Here is a 17,461-nt window from a genome sequence, read left to right as displayed (position 1 = left end):
CTCAAATTTACTTTTTCCAGCCTCTTATTGCTACTTGTCCCAACTTTTTTGGGATTTGTTGACACCGGGAAATTTTGAATCAACATATTTTTCCTTTAAAATGATACATTTACTCGGATTAAACGTTTGATCTGTCATCTACGTTCTATTACACATAAAATATTGCATTTGCCATCTCCACATCATTGCATTCAGTTTTTATTCACAATTTGTTTAGTGTCCCAACTTTTTTGGAATTCGGTTTGTACATATGGCATAAAACAGAATGCTTATCATTAGTTACAAGCTGTCATATTGTTTAATTTTTATCTGCAATGTTCCTATCTGTAGTAAAAATTAATTGTAAAAATTAGTAAGAATTAAAAAAAAAAAAAAAAGTGAAACAATGTACCTGAAGCATGTTTCCCATTTAAATTCGACATTGTTAAATTGATTGGAGTGTATGGAAACTTTCCAGCTGAAATCAATGACTTCCTGATTAACTGGGATACATATGTGAGGAGACACAGAACCAGATTTCCTTAGCCAACCATCATCATGGCAAAGAAGAGAGATCATTCAGTCCAAATGAGGGCGTAGTGTGTTGCATTTCATAAATCAGGGAATGGTTATGAAAAATAGGTACTCACCTGAAAACGCCCTTTTCTACAGTTAGGGCAATAATAAAGTGGTCACCAACTGGAACTGTGACAAACTTGCCTAGAAGAGGACCCAAGTTTTGTTTACTGAAGAGGAGAATACACAGGAGAAGGCCTAGGACCCTGGATGACCTGTAGAGATTCTGTAAAGAAGAATGGTCTCAAGATGTCATGCTCTGTATTCGCCAACCTTATAAAAAGCTACAAGAGAAGACTCCATGCTGTTTATATTGGTAATGGGAGGTTGTGCAAATTATTAAATGCAGGTATGCCAACAATTATGGCACATGTGTTTTTAAAATATATTTATTTCTTGATGATGGCTTTGTTTTTCCTTGAATGAACTTAAGTCTTTTTTTAGTGCAAGGTCACGGTTCTTCAGCAAAGTTCCCCCCCATCACCCCCCAAAAACCCTTTTTACTAATTTTTGCTAGGGGTGCCAATAATAATGGAGGGCACTGCATTTTCACACAATCAATTAATTGACATTGGCGATTAAACACTGGTAAAATGTAAATATACATTCACTTACAGGTTTTTATCTTTTTAATCCATTAATTGTACAACAGCTTTTTTTGCTGTTAAAATATACATTTTAGGAAAAAATAGGAAAAAAAAGTATATCAGCTAGACATTCATAACTCTTGAGGTGTTTTTACAAATATGGATCAACATTTTAATTGTGTAGTACTTGTTTATTACCAAAACATATGCAGTATGGCACAGTGCAAATCTGTAAAAATCTGCCAATGTATCAAAATGTTCATAAGTTGTTTATTAAGAAGACAAAAGAATAACATGCTTAAAAGGTACATACGAAAAAGATACATTTGCTGTTAAGCTAACAAGCCTATTGTTTATTTAAAAATTTTCTTTTATATGTTTCCAACTAACAATGTAAGCTGATATGCCGTACTTAAAACAAGCATACAGGCCAAATTGAAACTAAAAAGGTCTGAATTCATTAAAGCAGCTTTTCTTGCCATTTTTTCTTGCACATGAAGACAACTTCTCAGATTCCTTGTTCTCAGTTGAATTTATTACCCCACTTTCTTTCACGTAAAGACTAATATTCCAATTTGCTCTCTGCTGTATGGAAGAGTCTGTACTGCTAAAACAAGCCTTGACTTGCTCCTCTTTGTTTACACAGCAGGAAGACAAAAACAAAAAAAAACTACTGTAATACCTTGCATTAAGGATTCTTGCAACTAAATTACCATAAACCTTACAAAAGCAGTGGCTGAAACGATTGGCTTTTGTGATTTGCCAATTTAATGAGCACCAATCAAGGCTTTTTATTTTTATTATATAAAGTGAAAATTGGCCAGTTCAGATTGCTCTAATCAATCGGAGCATCCCTACGGCAGTGGCTGCTGTTTGATTCCATTTCCCTTTTGTATTTCCATGCCATTGGTGAGGGATTTGGTAAAGTAAACATGATTGAAAATGGTTATATTAAAGAAATAATAATAATACTGTATGTTGCTTGTCTACACATCTTTGCTGATTGGGGCTGGTAGACTATACCACGAACAAGTCACTAGCTGAAAGTTTTTTTTATTTTATTTATTTATTTTTTTCCTCTCTCTCATATGCTCACAGCATAAGCAGTGTGATACAGGTGCTAAGAAACATTGCCTGTGTGCCCTCTGTTTAAACTGAAAGAGCAATGCACAGAAAAATAACATAGGTAACATATGCAGCAGACAGCTTTAGAGTATGGTAATGGTAATTGATCCTATGATGAACTTTAAAACTGCACACCATGACGCTTTAAAATCATACTAAGCAGTACTTACAAATTAAGCATAGCCTCGAGTCCTTAGTCAAACATGTCTTTCTCAATAAAGTCAAAACTTTGCTCAAAATCTGACTCTGCCAGCATGCCACTCTGAAACAGCCATAAATTTAGCATGCTAATCAGCCTCATACATCAGCAATGGGAATGCCTCAGAACTTCATTGGCTTGCAGAGCACCGTCTGCAAATGAATGTGCAAGAACATGTGTGGTATTATAGCTCCTTTCTTTTACACTCTAGGAAGGGGGCATAAGGTGCCAGCATCTGGCACATGTAATGAAGAGATTGCTGTTACAATGAATAGTATAGGCATATGAAAAGCTAAGAATTTGGACAGCTACCATACCAACAAGGTACCCTCCACATACAATACCATCATATCTGCCAAAGCTAATTTGCCTGTAAATAAACGAATACTGGGTTCACCCATGCCACCAAACCATAACATTTGTCAGTCTTATCTTGGAATTACAGATGACTTGTGCATTATTGGAATGTCACTGTTTGTGGTTAACAAATGCATCTTCATTCTCGTTAGGTGCCCATATTACAATATGAGTGCAGTAAAGTGCTCCTATTATGTTTGGATAAATAGAAACTGTTGTAAATTGCCTTTTTATGTTGACAAAACATTTTTATATTTTATGTATGTACACCCTCACCATACGAAAGCTAAATTTATGGGTTAGCTGGTTGGTTAAGTGCTTCCAGCACAGTGGTCAAGATGGAGTGAAGTTTGGTTGAGATATTCCTGACCTGTCTGCCAGCTCCCTGAGAACTGACAGTAGGTAGCAGTGCAAATACGCATTGACCATTTTAAAAGGGAGCTAAATTACAATATACATTGTAATTATCACTTTTTAGGTGTAATATGTTTGTCTTGTCAATGCTCATTCTAATAATGACTTGATGATATAATTTACTAACTGAAATACCCAGCGTTGCCCGGGAAGAAAATAATTTCTTTTTTTTTTTTTTTAATTGTTTGAGAAAAACATAAAAAAAAACCCCACAACTTTAAAAATAAAAATAAATTAATAAATAATAAAGACACATTAATGTTCTTGTCTTGCGGTCTTGTATGTATGTATGTTATCATCTAGTTTGAAACGCTTGGAACTGGCCAACTCTATTTAATTTGAAAAGCAACAGGGGCGCGGTGCTGCTTAAACATAAAGAATGCTGGCAGTCGCCTGCTATATACTAACTTTGTAAGCCAGAACAGGATCTTAGAAAGTATTGAAATCGTCAGAACTACTCTGGGCGTCTCTCTGCTATGAGGATTTGTCTTGCTGACGTGCTCACGTCGTTTGTGCATTAGCAGCTAAGTGACTGTCTTTCTTAGGAGGTTTCGTTTGGCCGGTGTGCTGGCTTTGCTTGTGTATCCTCGAAGCTGGAGCCCTCACCCCGACTCTACGTCTCACTTCCGGGCCGAACAGACACATACTTGCACGCGCAGAACTCTATTTAATTTCAAAAGCAACGGGGCGTGGTGGTGCTCAAACATAAAGAATGCTGGCAGTCACCTCCAGTTCACCCTCTGGTGGTTGTTTATCCAAAATGTTGCATATTAATGGGTCAGAGTTGCCGTGAATAATGTGCACTTTTTTCTGTCAAGTTTTCTTTTATAAATTCTGACATTTGAATGGAAAGCTGCATACATACATTTAGATCCTGTGTGTGTACATAATATGACCACTGGACTGTTTAGAATTCATTCTTCACAGTAATTGTCTTAGAGGTTATGTGGATTTTTTGTTTGGCTGAGCATAATTACTTAATTTGTTGCATCATGAAATGGAGGACATTAACTACTAGTGCTGTTTGAGACAGAAACATGATGTGTCTGCAAATAAATTCATTAAATTGCATCTTGACCTGTCTGATTTAGTTTATACCACTTTCTTATAACTTTGCTCAATCTGTTTTCTCCTCACCCCAGGATAAACTTAGAAGCATGTGAGAATGAAGTGACGGAACTGGAGAAACATTTGAACAAGGTAACTGGAAATGGGGGGTTGGCATTGGGTGGCAGGGCATTTTTGCAGTGGCTGTTATTGGAAAATTCTTCTTCTTCACCAAAACTCTGCAAAAATCTCTATACTGTGTATACACTTGCATTTATGTGGAAGATGCAGTAGGCTTGAACGCTTTCATTTGTTGCTGTGGAGGAGTTTATATCGTTAGATGTTCGCATCAGTGACTTGGAACATTTCAACAGTACAGTATAATCATAAATTATGTTTCATGGTAAGGAAAAATATTTTTCTTCTGCATGTGGTGAAAACGGACAATAGAAGAGAAAGACTTAGCTTTGCTTGTTGCTAGTGAAACCAAATGTAAATAATAACAGAGACTTGAACTTGAGTAATTGTTATTTTGAGTTGTTCCTTGGGAGCACTCTTGATAAATATGTTACTATTCATGGGGAAGAAGCTGGGAGAATATGGGTTAAGTTTTTAGAAGGTCTAGAATTTTGATTGACTTCACTGGGTGGATGGTGGTTGTCTTTGCCTTTCTGTGGTGGCCTATCTATAGAATGTGTGGAAATTTTAACAGCTGCTATCAAAATTTTGCTATTTCACTTACATAGAATCCCTTTCCATTTTTATTTATTTGGTTAGCAATATTGTGGTAGATTGGCAGCCTGTTCAGTGTTGCTTGAATATGGACCGTCTGTCTGCCTGGGTGGTTGCCAACCAGGAGCCTGAACTGTTTTGTTGTGTGATGGGTGTGGCAACATGCTGTGCCAGTGCATGCAACCCCAACCTGACCTGACCTTTATATATAAACATTTCTTAAGGTCATTGCGTATTTCACGTATTTTTAACATTAGTGCCATGTTAAAAAAAATAATTGCCCACTTTTCAAAGTGCATTGATTATGGAATATCTGATTAACTACAGCTGAAGTGTGTTGATTTTACAAAGTTCAGGGTTTAAGTGCTGATAGTGGCTGAACTCTTCAATAACCTTTCATTAAAAGAAAAAAAAATCCCATAGATTTGTAGATTTATATAGACTTGTGTGGACAGACTACAGTGAAATTCTTAAATTGTTGATTAGCATGTGCAAGTATGTTGAGCCACCAATCAGTGGTCACTGTGGGTCATCACAAGATTTGCCTAACCCCCTCAGTTCATCACTTGGCCATGGTCTGCCTCTGTCAACACCTTGGCAATTGCAGAAATCTTTTCCACATCAAAAAAAGAATACTGTACTTTATGTTATTTATTTATTTCTTATGTGGCCCTGTATTAATGAAGTAACAATTAGAATACTCTTCTTTGCTTGTTACTTGGCTTTGGGTTGTTTCCCTCAGTCCTTCGCACTTACAAAAGTTACCTTCCGTGGGTGCATTTGGGGAGGGAGCAGTAGCAGAATTTCTGTGGCACACATCTAGCTCTGATTGAAGCAGTCCTTATCCTGAGCTGCTTCATAAGATCTGGCAATCTCCCTACTTACATTATTCTATGACATTCTTTTACATATGCAGTTAAGGTGAATTGGTGATGCTTAATTTCCCAGATGAAGTTGCCGTATTTGTGTGTGATCACCTTGTGATGGGCTAGTGTCCTTTCCAGGGATTATTCCTGCCTTGTGCCTGATTCTTACTGGAACAGGCTCCAGCTTCCATGTAGACCTGCTCTGGATAAATGGGTTAGGAAAATGGATAAGTAGATAGATGCTGTCCAGATCTCATAATACGATGCATACCTTGGCTTTAGATACATAGTGTTATACATTTTTTCAATAAATCTTTTCTCAACATGGCTAGAATTAGTTATATGACATAGCATGGACTTAGTCTCTGCACTCACTATTTCTAACTTGTTGGCTAACCAGAATAGTATGCAGTATACAGTATTGGCTTTCAAAAATGCATTTTTTTTTATTTTAAAACAGCATTGTCAAGTTTGCACATTTGTTACAATGGCCTTAAACTGCAAACCTCAGAAGAAGCATGCTGTGTTGCATGACAGAATTAACAGAAAGTTAATTCAACCTGTTATTTTAAATGTAGGTTATTCATATTCTGGAGTTTCTCTAACAAACACTGAAAATCTGAATGTATCCTATGGCTTTTGTGGCAGATTGCTTTGATTTTTGTTATGGAATATTTTCAATGCAGATGAGCGTTACTTATATATTTGGTTTCTACTTTAAAACTGTTACTGTAATTAAATATACAGAATTCTGGGAAATCTTCTACATTGTGCATGTATACTAAAACTCTGGCTCCCTGACATTGTGTGTGTTTGAAAATCAACATATATGCACCTTTGAATTCTTTGTATATTTTTCTTTTTTTTACATCTTTTTTTCGTCCTTGGTTGAGCCTAAGCAATATAAAAGCTGTCATACAAACTTAAACTATGCTCACATACACCTGGCCAATTTAGAATCTCTAGGCATGTTTTTCAACAGTGGGTAGAATGTTATGTCCTGTGAATGACGATCAAATGCAAAGTCCTCACAGAATGAGCCACAATCTAGTATCTGAGCTCTTTATTTATATGTGCATATGTATCAGGGATTGCCTTGTAATTTTATTCCTATTGATTATTGTTATGGTTAAAAACCTCTGTGTGAAAGTAAGGAAAACTCAAAAGATGTATTTAGTTCAGTGGATATATTGTCTAGAAGACCCTGTAAGGGGCAATACAAATGTGTTTCTCCATGTTGTTATGGCAGTGCCCTCATTGATTCATTATCACACTTTTTGATTATTTCATATATTGCATTTACTGATGGCTAGCCAATTTGCCATTTTCAGTCTGTGAAATTTATATTGTGAACCCAGTGTGGTGCTCAATGTCACGCAGTAGTGAAAGGATGAAGAAGACTCAGCCAAGTTACATGGTTGAAGTGTTTTCCCCCTACCCGACAATCTCTAGGGTACTGAATGACACTGGAAATTTTCTTAACATAATTTTACTTAGCAAAATAATGACACTTTAGTACCAAGCATGCACTTGGCTCATGCAACAAAAGTGGTCCATTTTAGGATCACAGCTCAGTTTAGTGGTGCTTCTGCTTTTACCTTATGAAGGGTAATTTTACTTTTCCAGCTATGCTCCCTATGCAGCTAAAGTTTTTTAAAAAATGTAGGGAAATTGATATAATTTCTTTTAGCCTGTTAAGTTGCTAATGTGAAAACGCCAAAAGTTTTGGAATGATTAAGTTTCACAAAGGGTGGGATAAGGAAGGAGGGCTGTTTAATTTATTATTGCACTCTAATGACTGACATATTTGTAAGTGGTTCATGGATGTAGTTGAGAAGAGTCATCTTCTCAGTAATGGTTTGGTCACATCCTTATTCAGATGCTGGTTTCTGCCTTTAACTTTTTTTTTTATTAAACTAAATGGTTTGTTGCCTCTCTTCTTCTCACTCAGTATATAATGTAGTTATTTAACTTGGAACATAAGCATGTTTTCAGTAAGAGGGCAGTGACCACAGATATTTTAACCAGAATCTGAAGCTGTTCTGTGTGTGCTAGGGCTACAGGGGATCAAAGCTATAAATGGACTGAGTCTGATAATCTCTGATTTAGATACCCCCAATGATTGAAATAATAAAGTGGATTTTGTCTTGCCTAGGTGGTCAAACTATGCTCCAAGATGGTAGAAGCTGGCCAAGCATACAATGCTGCAAATCAGCTTCTTGTGGATGGACTTGAGGAGTTTCTTCAGTATTACAAGAAAGACAGGATAGTCATGGTGAGTGTTTATTTTTCTTTTTTTCTTGCCCCCTTCCGGAAAATGGCCCCTTTGCATGCTTTTAATCGTATTTAATGAATTGAGCTTGTTTTCAAAAAGTAAATTATGATTTTATATTTAAGTAGCCAGTGCTACATCACTGAGATTAAAGTGTCAAAAGAATGCTGCTAAGCACGGACTGAATGTAAAGCATCCGGAGAGTCCATTGGAAGTATGAACCAGAGCAGTGATGTCAGGAGAATTAATGAGGAAAAAGCAGCAGTGAGCGCTGGGGGAATCGCGATTTGTTGACAGCAGTGGAATGGACTATAGAAATTGAGAAACGAAGATGGAAGACAGCAAATAGATTTGGTCCCTACTTGCAAAGAACCCGCATATCAAAGCCAGAAGACTGTTAGAATAATGATCTTTTAATGGACTAATAATTTATTGTTTTAACTGATTTTTTTTTTTTTTTTAATGTTCTTATGTGTTTTTATTGTCCTGTGAAGCCCAGGCAAAATTGGCCTATCCTTGAACCTGGGATAGTAATAGTTATAACTAGGGAAGAATAGTACAAGGAGAACTTCCAACACGAAAACAAGCAAGGTTGATGCAGATGTACTCTGTGTATTTTATTTCCACACAATAAAAAGCAGTGTCCAGAATCAAAAAGTGTGATGACACCAAAAAATGTCTTCATTAGTAAGTAAACAATCCAAAAAAAAGTGTTCTTTGGAAAAGTTAAAATCCAATGAAAATAAATAATCTGTTAAGACTAAGGTTAAAATAAGGGTCAGAATCGCCTATTAGTTTGTTCCCCAATGCTTCTCTATCTCTCTTTTTCTCGTCTAGCCCTGCTCACCCATCACCAGGTATACTGGTACAGGTATCTTCATTTTTGGTGTCCGATCTAGCAGAAGTCGCTAATGCACCTGTTATGGCTTTCTATGAAAAAAGCAGTTTACAATGTTGCATAAAATGGTGTGTCCTCTTTTTAACTGGAATCCGTGCATTCAACACTTAAATCGGATGTGCGGATAGCTGGACATCCAGGGCAGCAGATTTCTACATGACAATCTCACATTAAAAATGACTGGGTACCTGTGGTGAATGTGTTGCAGACAAGTTTGTGTTGGCAAGTGCAGTAAATGTTGCTTCATTTTAAGCATGTGGCTAGATGTACTGCAATGCTCCTCACCTGGCAAAGGAAGTGGGCAATTGTTGGAATTTTCAGAGCTGCTCAAAGTACCCAACTTGAAGTAGCTCCATAATAGTGGCATTATCAGTCACGATGGCCGGTTCTTTTTCTTTTATGTTCCTTTCATTCAGTACAGCTATCCACAAGCATCAACTCTAGATCCTCATTTTTTAAAATGCTTCCATTTTGTCTGAAGACTGTGATGACGCATTTTCAAGACTGATTAAAGAGACTGCTACAAGTGAGCAACTGAAAAATTCTAAAAAGACATGTCTTCCCTCTGTATCTTTTCATTTCAACTAATTTATTTAAAATGTCCAATAGGGGAGTAAATTTGGCTAACAGTTTAGTTGAAGGGTGTTTTCATGTAGAATCATAACGCACAAATGAGTTATTGAATAACATTTATTATTTAAGAAGCAATATTTGATTATTTTAGTATAATGTTATTTGCAAGATGATATGGATGTTTTATAAAGTAGCTGCCATTATATTAAAACAAAGAACCTTCCCATAATATGTGTGGACTTTGATGTGGCAATACATATTGTATGTTAGTTATATTATGGTGAACTTTGAATGAGTGCAGTGCTGAGAAAATGTTATTTATGTATTTTTTTAAATAATAGAAATGATTGTTCCACATCTTCTAAATACTTCTAAATGTTAACTATTCATTACTAATCAAGTATTTCTTTTTAAATGTCATTGCATGCTTGTGCATATGTTATGAAATCACACCCTTCAAGTATAGTGTTATGAAAATTTGTCACATTTTATTAATTCTCTCTATGCAGGGTTAAGTAATTTCTAAAAAAACTGCTGCTTCTCATATATTATTGCACGCTAATTCAATCAAGATAAAATCAATATTGAAACAGATTGGGGTATTGTGAATCGGAATCGGATTGAATCGGGACATCAGTGCCAATACCCAACCCTACTCCCATCCTGACCACCTTTAACTGACATCCACTAACATGAGCCAAGCCTGTCTCCGTTGGCATCTGCAGGATCACCAGGAGTATTTCAGTACTGCTGTTGACCATTCATCAGCAGTGATCTGGTCCTCTCCTGGAGCGCCTCTCACTCTGCTCCTTTGCTTGATTTTCCCTGACTGTTCATCGCCTTCTTCCTTCAGTGGCTCCATCTTGGTTCTGTTCTTTTACTCATCCCCAACAGCTTTCCTCGTAATTTTCAACACCTTTCTTTCCCGATCTCCTCTTAAACTTTAGTGGGTGCAGGTGCTTTGCCTAATGACACGTGAAGCGTCAATGAGGAGCAACTTAGCTGATCTTGCCTACGCATTAACAAGTAATAAGTCCAGGTCTATTTTGAAGTTTGCAGCATAGGTGAACAAACATGCCAAAAATTGCATTAGAAATGAAAACTGACTTTAAAAAATTAAGTTTGAAGATGAAAGAATACATGGTGGGCACATGCTGTTGTATGAAAGAAATTTGCTTTTATGCAAAATATCTAGCAAATTGTTTTAAAATATTTATGCAGTACAGAGTATTTAATTAAAAAAAATGGCACACACTCAGAACTTTTTCCATAAAGTAAAGAAAATGAATAAAGGACCTGTACAATGTTTGTTATTTTTCCATTGTAGTTTTATTCACAGTATTTTAACAGGGTAAAATAAACAGATAAGAATAGCACTTGGCTACCTGGTAAGATATTGTTTAGCTTGCTGTTTGTGTATTGTTTTTTTCTGTCTTCTGGAAAGGAACAAATAACTTGCTTGTTTAAAAATGTTGATTTAAATTTAACAGACAATAAAGCAGAATTTAAATAGTTTGCTGTGCAGTGTACTCTAAAAACCTTATGAACAATGTGTGTTTTTTATTTGAAAGAGAAACAAGCTGTACTATTATTAATGTCTGAAACTTCTGACTGGAAACAGTGACAAGCCATCTAAATAAACAAGATATTCCATTAACAAAAACAATTGACATCAGATTGAGAAGTATGTTGGACCTCAGTGACCATGATTGAATACCACTGATCTGTGGCTTTGCCACTTGGCTCATTGAGCATCTCTGAGTCATATTCATGTTTTTGCCTTTTTTTACTTAGTAGCAAAGGGCAGACAGCTATTTGGTGCTGGACCATAGCCTATGACCACAACACTTTTCTGTCCATCATATAGTTTTGTATTACTCATTAAACATAACAAGGGAGCGTCAGTGTTCATTGTGCATTGAAATAACAGTAAATAAAGGATTCACAAGTTTGTTTGGGGCTTTGTTAGTTTATGTATGATACTTTATATTAGAGAACAAGGAAAGAGCATACTAACTCCAAGCTAAAGACTCGGAATTTAATCAAGATTGAGTGGTGCTGTTCTCTTTAGCTTGAAATATTCAGATACTCTGTTTTTAACCTATTCACTACTGAATACAGTACTAGATAATTTGACTTTTCACAAAAGTTTTTTATTGTAAATATTTTGTGATACATTAAAAATGTTTTTACCAGCAGTTTGCTTTCCATTTGTGATTTTGATTAGAGACTGGCTCATTGTTAACAAGAATATGTATATTCTTACCCTCAATTGATTTTTGAACCTTCACAAGAATAATTTATACCTACACTTTCCATAATAGGTTAATAGTAAAATAAATGAATAGATATTATTCAGAATATAGAATTTTTTGCACCTTTTCACTAAACATCAAGTTTTTCACAAAAATTCAGAGGAACTGTTTAAAGATCTTTTATTATGTGGGTGACCCCTCCGAGGTGATGTTGACCACCAGAGAGAGATTTCATACCCCAACCACGTAATGTTTATGCAATAAAGTGTGCTGTTATTCATTTCCATAAGTCAGTGTTTTGATAGAATGTTACCGTCAAGGCACCTTAAGTGTTTAGAGGTCTGCAAAAGTCTCTGTAATGGGCTGAGGCCCACTACAGGCATATCGAGCACCCTCCATAGGGTGGAGTTTAACCTTCAGATATGGCCAGAAGTGAACTGGCCATTCCTCTTAAGGTTCCTTATTCAACTGTGTTTCTGCTGTCATGTGTCTGGAAGAGTTGGCCCTAGGATATTGGGCACATCCTAGGCAGTGCCCTCTGCCCACCTGTTTCCTCAGCCATCCTTGATGTGGCTAGCTTGGGCTGACTTTCGGTCCCCAACTGAGAGAAAGAGAAAATATGCTTCATATGTAATCACATTTGGGTTTTCCTTGGGCTTCTGTCCCACATATCCCAAAGAGGAGCAGTAAAATATAACACATTATACTGTACTTGTATAAGTCTGTGAGTGTAGTATTATGAAGTAGCAAAGCTGCAATATCTCACATTTGTCAATTGTGCAAATATTTTGTTTCTTGGAGCCTGTCAAAAACCTGCACAGTTCATGCATGTTTGCAGACAGAAATAAAGAAAGCAGTTACCCACGCCAGCCCATTGCAGCCAGATGTTATTTGCTTTATTGCCATAACATTGTCAGTGGCTTGGAATTTTCTTTTTAATGCTCATATAATTAAAAACAATAGTATTACACAGTAGTAGTCCTTTTTTCCTCGGCCAACAAACAAGTAATTTAACAAAAAATACACTAAGGGACAGTTTATATTTCATGCTCAGAACGTGCAAGTGCACGCATTATGGCTGCCATGCGTTCAAAGCGTTCATTTGATGTGTCCTCAGAGCACATCCTCAGAAATTAACGCAATGTGTGTGCGAGTTACAGTGCCAGCAAAAAGTCAGGGGACGCAGTGTGATAATGTCCGAACATGACATCAGAGTCTGCAGAAAACCGTTTTGTGGATCATACTAGATCAATGTTCGTGCTTGGATGTTTGATGAATGGTTTGATGTGGTGAAGCAAAATGCCGACATACAAATGCATTTATGGCACTTTTATATTTAAGCGTTGCATATTCCCCATCGTAATGACACAATACATTTTAAAGTTCTCGCATACCATTGTTTTTTTTTTTTTTTTTTGTGCGCTTTTACAACAGCATCAGCTGGATGCAGTGGCATATTTGAGCCACAGAGAGAAAAAAAAAGTTAGGGACACGGTGAGAAGGTGTATTTTGTGATTACAGTGGAAATGTCATCTTAAATCTCAATGTCCGCTTTAATCCCGTAGTTTATTTTATCATTGAAGTAGCCTCTCGTAAACATCGTCTTAAAACTGACCCAGCTGTTAATTGCTACGTGCTTCTGGGGCTTCCTCCTGCATTGACAGCAGGGGCAAGCAGTAATCGCCACACAGAATACATTAAATTTATGATATTCCTGCTCTCTGCACATTTAGAATCCTTAGATTTATACTTGATATCACTTTCATGATGAAATGCATTAAACTATGCATAATCATTAACTTGCATGTTTACTTCGTCAGCATGCTTGTATTGATAAACACAGGAAGCTCTGCAGTCTACTTGTGATGCTGTGGGAAGATAGGTAAATAAATCAAGGTAAATAGGTAAATAACATCTGATGTGGCTTTTATATGAACATAAATGTTTTTCATATAAAGACCATCGCAAAACATAATCAGAAATGGAACTTTGTATGATACTTGGCAAGCTTGGCATGCCGTGCTGTTTTGTTAAAGGAAGTGCATGTGGCAGATTGGCGGGCAGGAAGATGGCCGACCTCTTGCTGCATCAAAGTGGTGCCATCTTTCACCTTTACGCCTGGTGCGGCTGTGTTGTTCTTATGTATGAGTGGACTTTTCTTGCAGGGAGGGATTCTGTTCTCTTTCTCTGATGTAGAACCCAAATCTGAGTTCACCTCTGTTGTAGCACGTCTTTATTTGAAAACAACGATGTCAGATGGGGGTTGACGCTGTATGCGTCTTTAGCGTTTGCATACAGTAGGTCAACAGTCCTATTTCCCCGGGTGTTGCAATCCACATACTGGGAGAATGCAGGTAATGTTTTGTCCAGCGTCACATGGTTAAAGTCTCTAGCGATTAGCACAAGCGCCTCAGGGTGCTGTGTTTGTAACTTAGCAACAGTGAAATGGATGATGTCACCCACTATCTCCACGTTCGCCCGAGAAGGGATGTATACAGTAACAACAATGACGTGTCCAAACTCTCTGGGCAAGTAACAGGGAGGCAGACTTACGGCCAACAGTTCGATGTCCCTGCAGCAAGTGGAGAAGATAACGTTTACATGTCCAGATTTGCACCACCTTGTGTTTACATAAAGAGCGAGTCCTCCTTCTTTCTGCTTCCCACAGGTATTTGCGTCTCTGTCCACTCTAACTGCGCTAAAACCGGGTAGCTTCACGTTAGCAACTGGGATGGTAGTTGTTAGCCATGTTTCACGAAAACACAACAAACTGCATTCTCTGTAGATCCTGACATTTTTCACCAGCGCGGCCAGTTCGTCGATCTTATTTGGTAGTGAGTTCACGTTTCTCAGGATCACAGAAGGCACCGAAGGCTTTCTCGCAAGCTGCTTCGCTTTTACCTTAGCTCTGGCTCTGCTGCCACAATACTGCCTTCTTACCTCGTCAGGTAAATAGGGAACCACACCGGCGCGGGCATTTGTTCTCAGCGCTTTAAGTTGACTACTTAAATAGACAAGTCTCTGCATGTAAAAATCCATATCCAAGTAGTAAAAAAGTAGTAAAAAGTACTATAACATGAAAAATGTTTATTTTAGGTATGTGTTCAACATTTCTCTCATTTCTTGTCATCCTACATTTACACAGATCGTTGTAGGCACAGAACACACATGAAATGCATGTGTTCCAAATAGCGATTATATTATTTACCCTATACAACTCCAGGGTACTCACACCCAGATAAACAAGACTTGAGCTGGGAGAACTTCAGCTGAGTCTGTGGGGGATGGGATAGCAGGCTGTTTGTGCTGTTTGACACATTTGCAAAAAAAAAAAAAAAGGCACTGATGGAGAAGTGCAAAAGAATTTAAGGTGGCCCAGGATTATGAGTTTTTTTGTAGGCTTCAGGGATTCTAGTGTTAAACCTCTGTGCTTTGGAAGCTCCAGGTTTACACAAATGACAAATTAGTCACAAGCAACACAAAGGAGACAGTCATTTGAGCATAATTAAACACAGTTAGGTACTAAGTGTGAGTCTTTTATATCTGTTTCGAGATGAAAAGCACCCTTTGTAAGGGTCATAGTTTGATTATACAATCACTATAAAAATACAATATACAATACAATTTATTTTTGTATAGCCCAAAATCACACAAGAAGTGCTACAATAAGCTTTAACAGCCCCCCAGCCTTGACTCTCTAAGAAGACAAGGAAAAACTCCCAACAAAACCCATGTAGGGAAAAAATGGAAGAAACCTTGGGAAGGGCAGCTCAGAAAGAGACCCCTTTCCAGGTAGATTGGGTGTGCAGTGGGTGTCAAAAAGAAGGGGGACAATACAATACACAGGTCAGAACAAATCCTCAATACAGTATAAAAATAAAAACTTTACAAGTATGGACCAGAATTTAACAGTAGATGATATCACATAATTTGATTTGGATTTGTTTAGAGTCCTGGAGACCTCAGCCATCAAGCTGCCTCCCCCATTTGGCCATTCCACAGCTGAAACATTGCTTGGCCAGCCAATCTGATGTAAGGACCCCTCAACCCTCAATTCCTGCGATCCTCCATCGGGGTGACACATTTGAGTACTGAGAAAAGAAACAGAATAGGTTAGGGTTAGTTACAAATTTATAACTATCATGTTACTTATGTTTTAGTGCAAATGACTAACAACAGAGATGCAATCTGTTCAGTAGCTCTAGTCAGGATATGCTAAACTGAAGTAGTGAGTCTTCAGCCGTGATTTAAAAACTGAGACCAAAGGGGCATCTCTTATAGTAGCAGGCAGACCATTCCACAGTTTAGGGGCCCTGTAACTAAAAGCTCGACCTCCCACTGTTATTTTATTAATCCTTGGAATCATAAGCAGACTGGCATCTTGAGATCTTAATGTGCACTCTGGTTTGGAATTCATGATAAGTTCAGACAAGTAAGCCAGAAACTTAAGTAAACTTAACCGGGAGCCAGTGTAAGGATTTAAGAACTGGAGTTAGGTGTTCATACTTTCTTGTTCTTGTACCAATTCTTGCAGCAGCATTTTGGATTAACTGGAGGCTATATAAAGAACAGTTTGAACATCCGATGAACACCGCATTGCAGTAGTCAATCCTACTAGAAATAAATACATGAATTAATTTCTTAGAATCCTGTTCATTTAGAAAGCAACTTAATTTCCCAACATTTTTAAGATGGAAGAAACATAATTTGGACAACTTTGTAATATGCGCTTTAAATGACATGCTAGAGTCAAAGATAACTTCGAGATTTCAGGCTGATTCAGTAAAATTAATGGTGATTCCAACTGAGTTAAATGATGACAAAATATTGTGTGATCAGCGTCATTCCCTCCAACAATTAACATCTCTGTTTTATCTGTGTTTAAAGACAAGTAGTTCTCATTCATCCACTCTTTTAATTCACTAACACAACTAATTAAAGACAACATCGGAGAAACGTCATTTGATCTAAAAGAATGGTATAACTTGGTGTCATTTGCATACGAGTGAAAATTAACATTATGTTTCCTAATAATAGATCCCAGTGGAAGCATGTAAAGAGAAAACAGTAAAGGTCCCAGTATTGAGCCCTGTGGGACATCATATCTCACTTCTGTGTATAATGATGGAGTACTGTCAGCACATTTCTGTACATGTTGGAATTGATTTGATAAATAAAAACTAAACCAAGTGAGCACGGTGCCTGTAAGCCCAACATCATTTTGTAGCCTGTGCAGTAAAATAGAATGAAGACAAAGGAGCATTCTGCTGGTATGAGACACAAAGTCATTAAAACTAACAAGGCAGTAAATGTCTACAAAACAAATCAGAGTTTAAGTGTTCCATTTAACATTATTGGATCCTTCATCAGAAAGCGGAAGGTTCAGCACCCAGACTTACTAGAAAAGGCCATCCCTCAGAACTAAGCATCAGAGAAATCTGCTGACTGGTGAGAGAGGCTACTAAGAATCTCACCATCACTCTCAGAAGTCTGCAGTGTTCTTTGGCTGAAATTGGAGTGAAGGTGCATGGGTCCGCAATTTCAAGAGCTCTCCATAAAACAGGTCTCTACAGGAGTGCAG

At 37.3% G+C, this 17,461-nt stretch overlaps 1 protein-coding gene across 5 annotated transcripts in view; it reads left to right on the top strand.

The window, feature by feature from the left end:
- The window catches only part of zgc:162872 (BAR_ACAPs and ArfGap_ACAP domain-containing protein), a 213,872-nt gene that overhangs the window by 126,557 nt on the left and 69,854 nt on the right, over positions 1-17,461 (top strand). For all 5 annotated transcript variants that reach the window (XR_005634861.1, XM_039762779.1, XM_039762770.1 and 2 more), the window contains 2 exons: positions 4,380-4,437; positions 8,038-8,157. Coding sequence is in view for 4 of the 5 variants with exons in the window: in XM_039762779.1 (XP_039618713.1) it covers positions 4,380-4,437; positions 8,038-8,157 (178 nt within the window). In the remaining variant the exon portion in view is untranslated. The remainder of the gene's footprint in view (positions 1-4,379; positions 4,438-8,037; positions 8,158-17,461) is intronic.

Source organism: Polypterus senegalus, chromosome 1 (genome assembly GCF_016835505.1).
Source record: "Polypterus senegalus isolate Bchr_013 chromosome 1, ASM1683550v1, whole genome shotgun sequence".
NCBI lineage: Eukaryota > Metazoa > Chordata > Cladistia > Polypteriformes > Polypteridae > Polypterus > Polypterus senegalus.
This window is presented reverse-complemented; position numbering and strand designations above follow the sequence as displayed.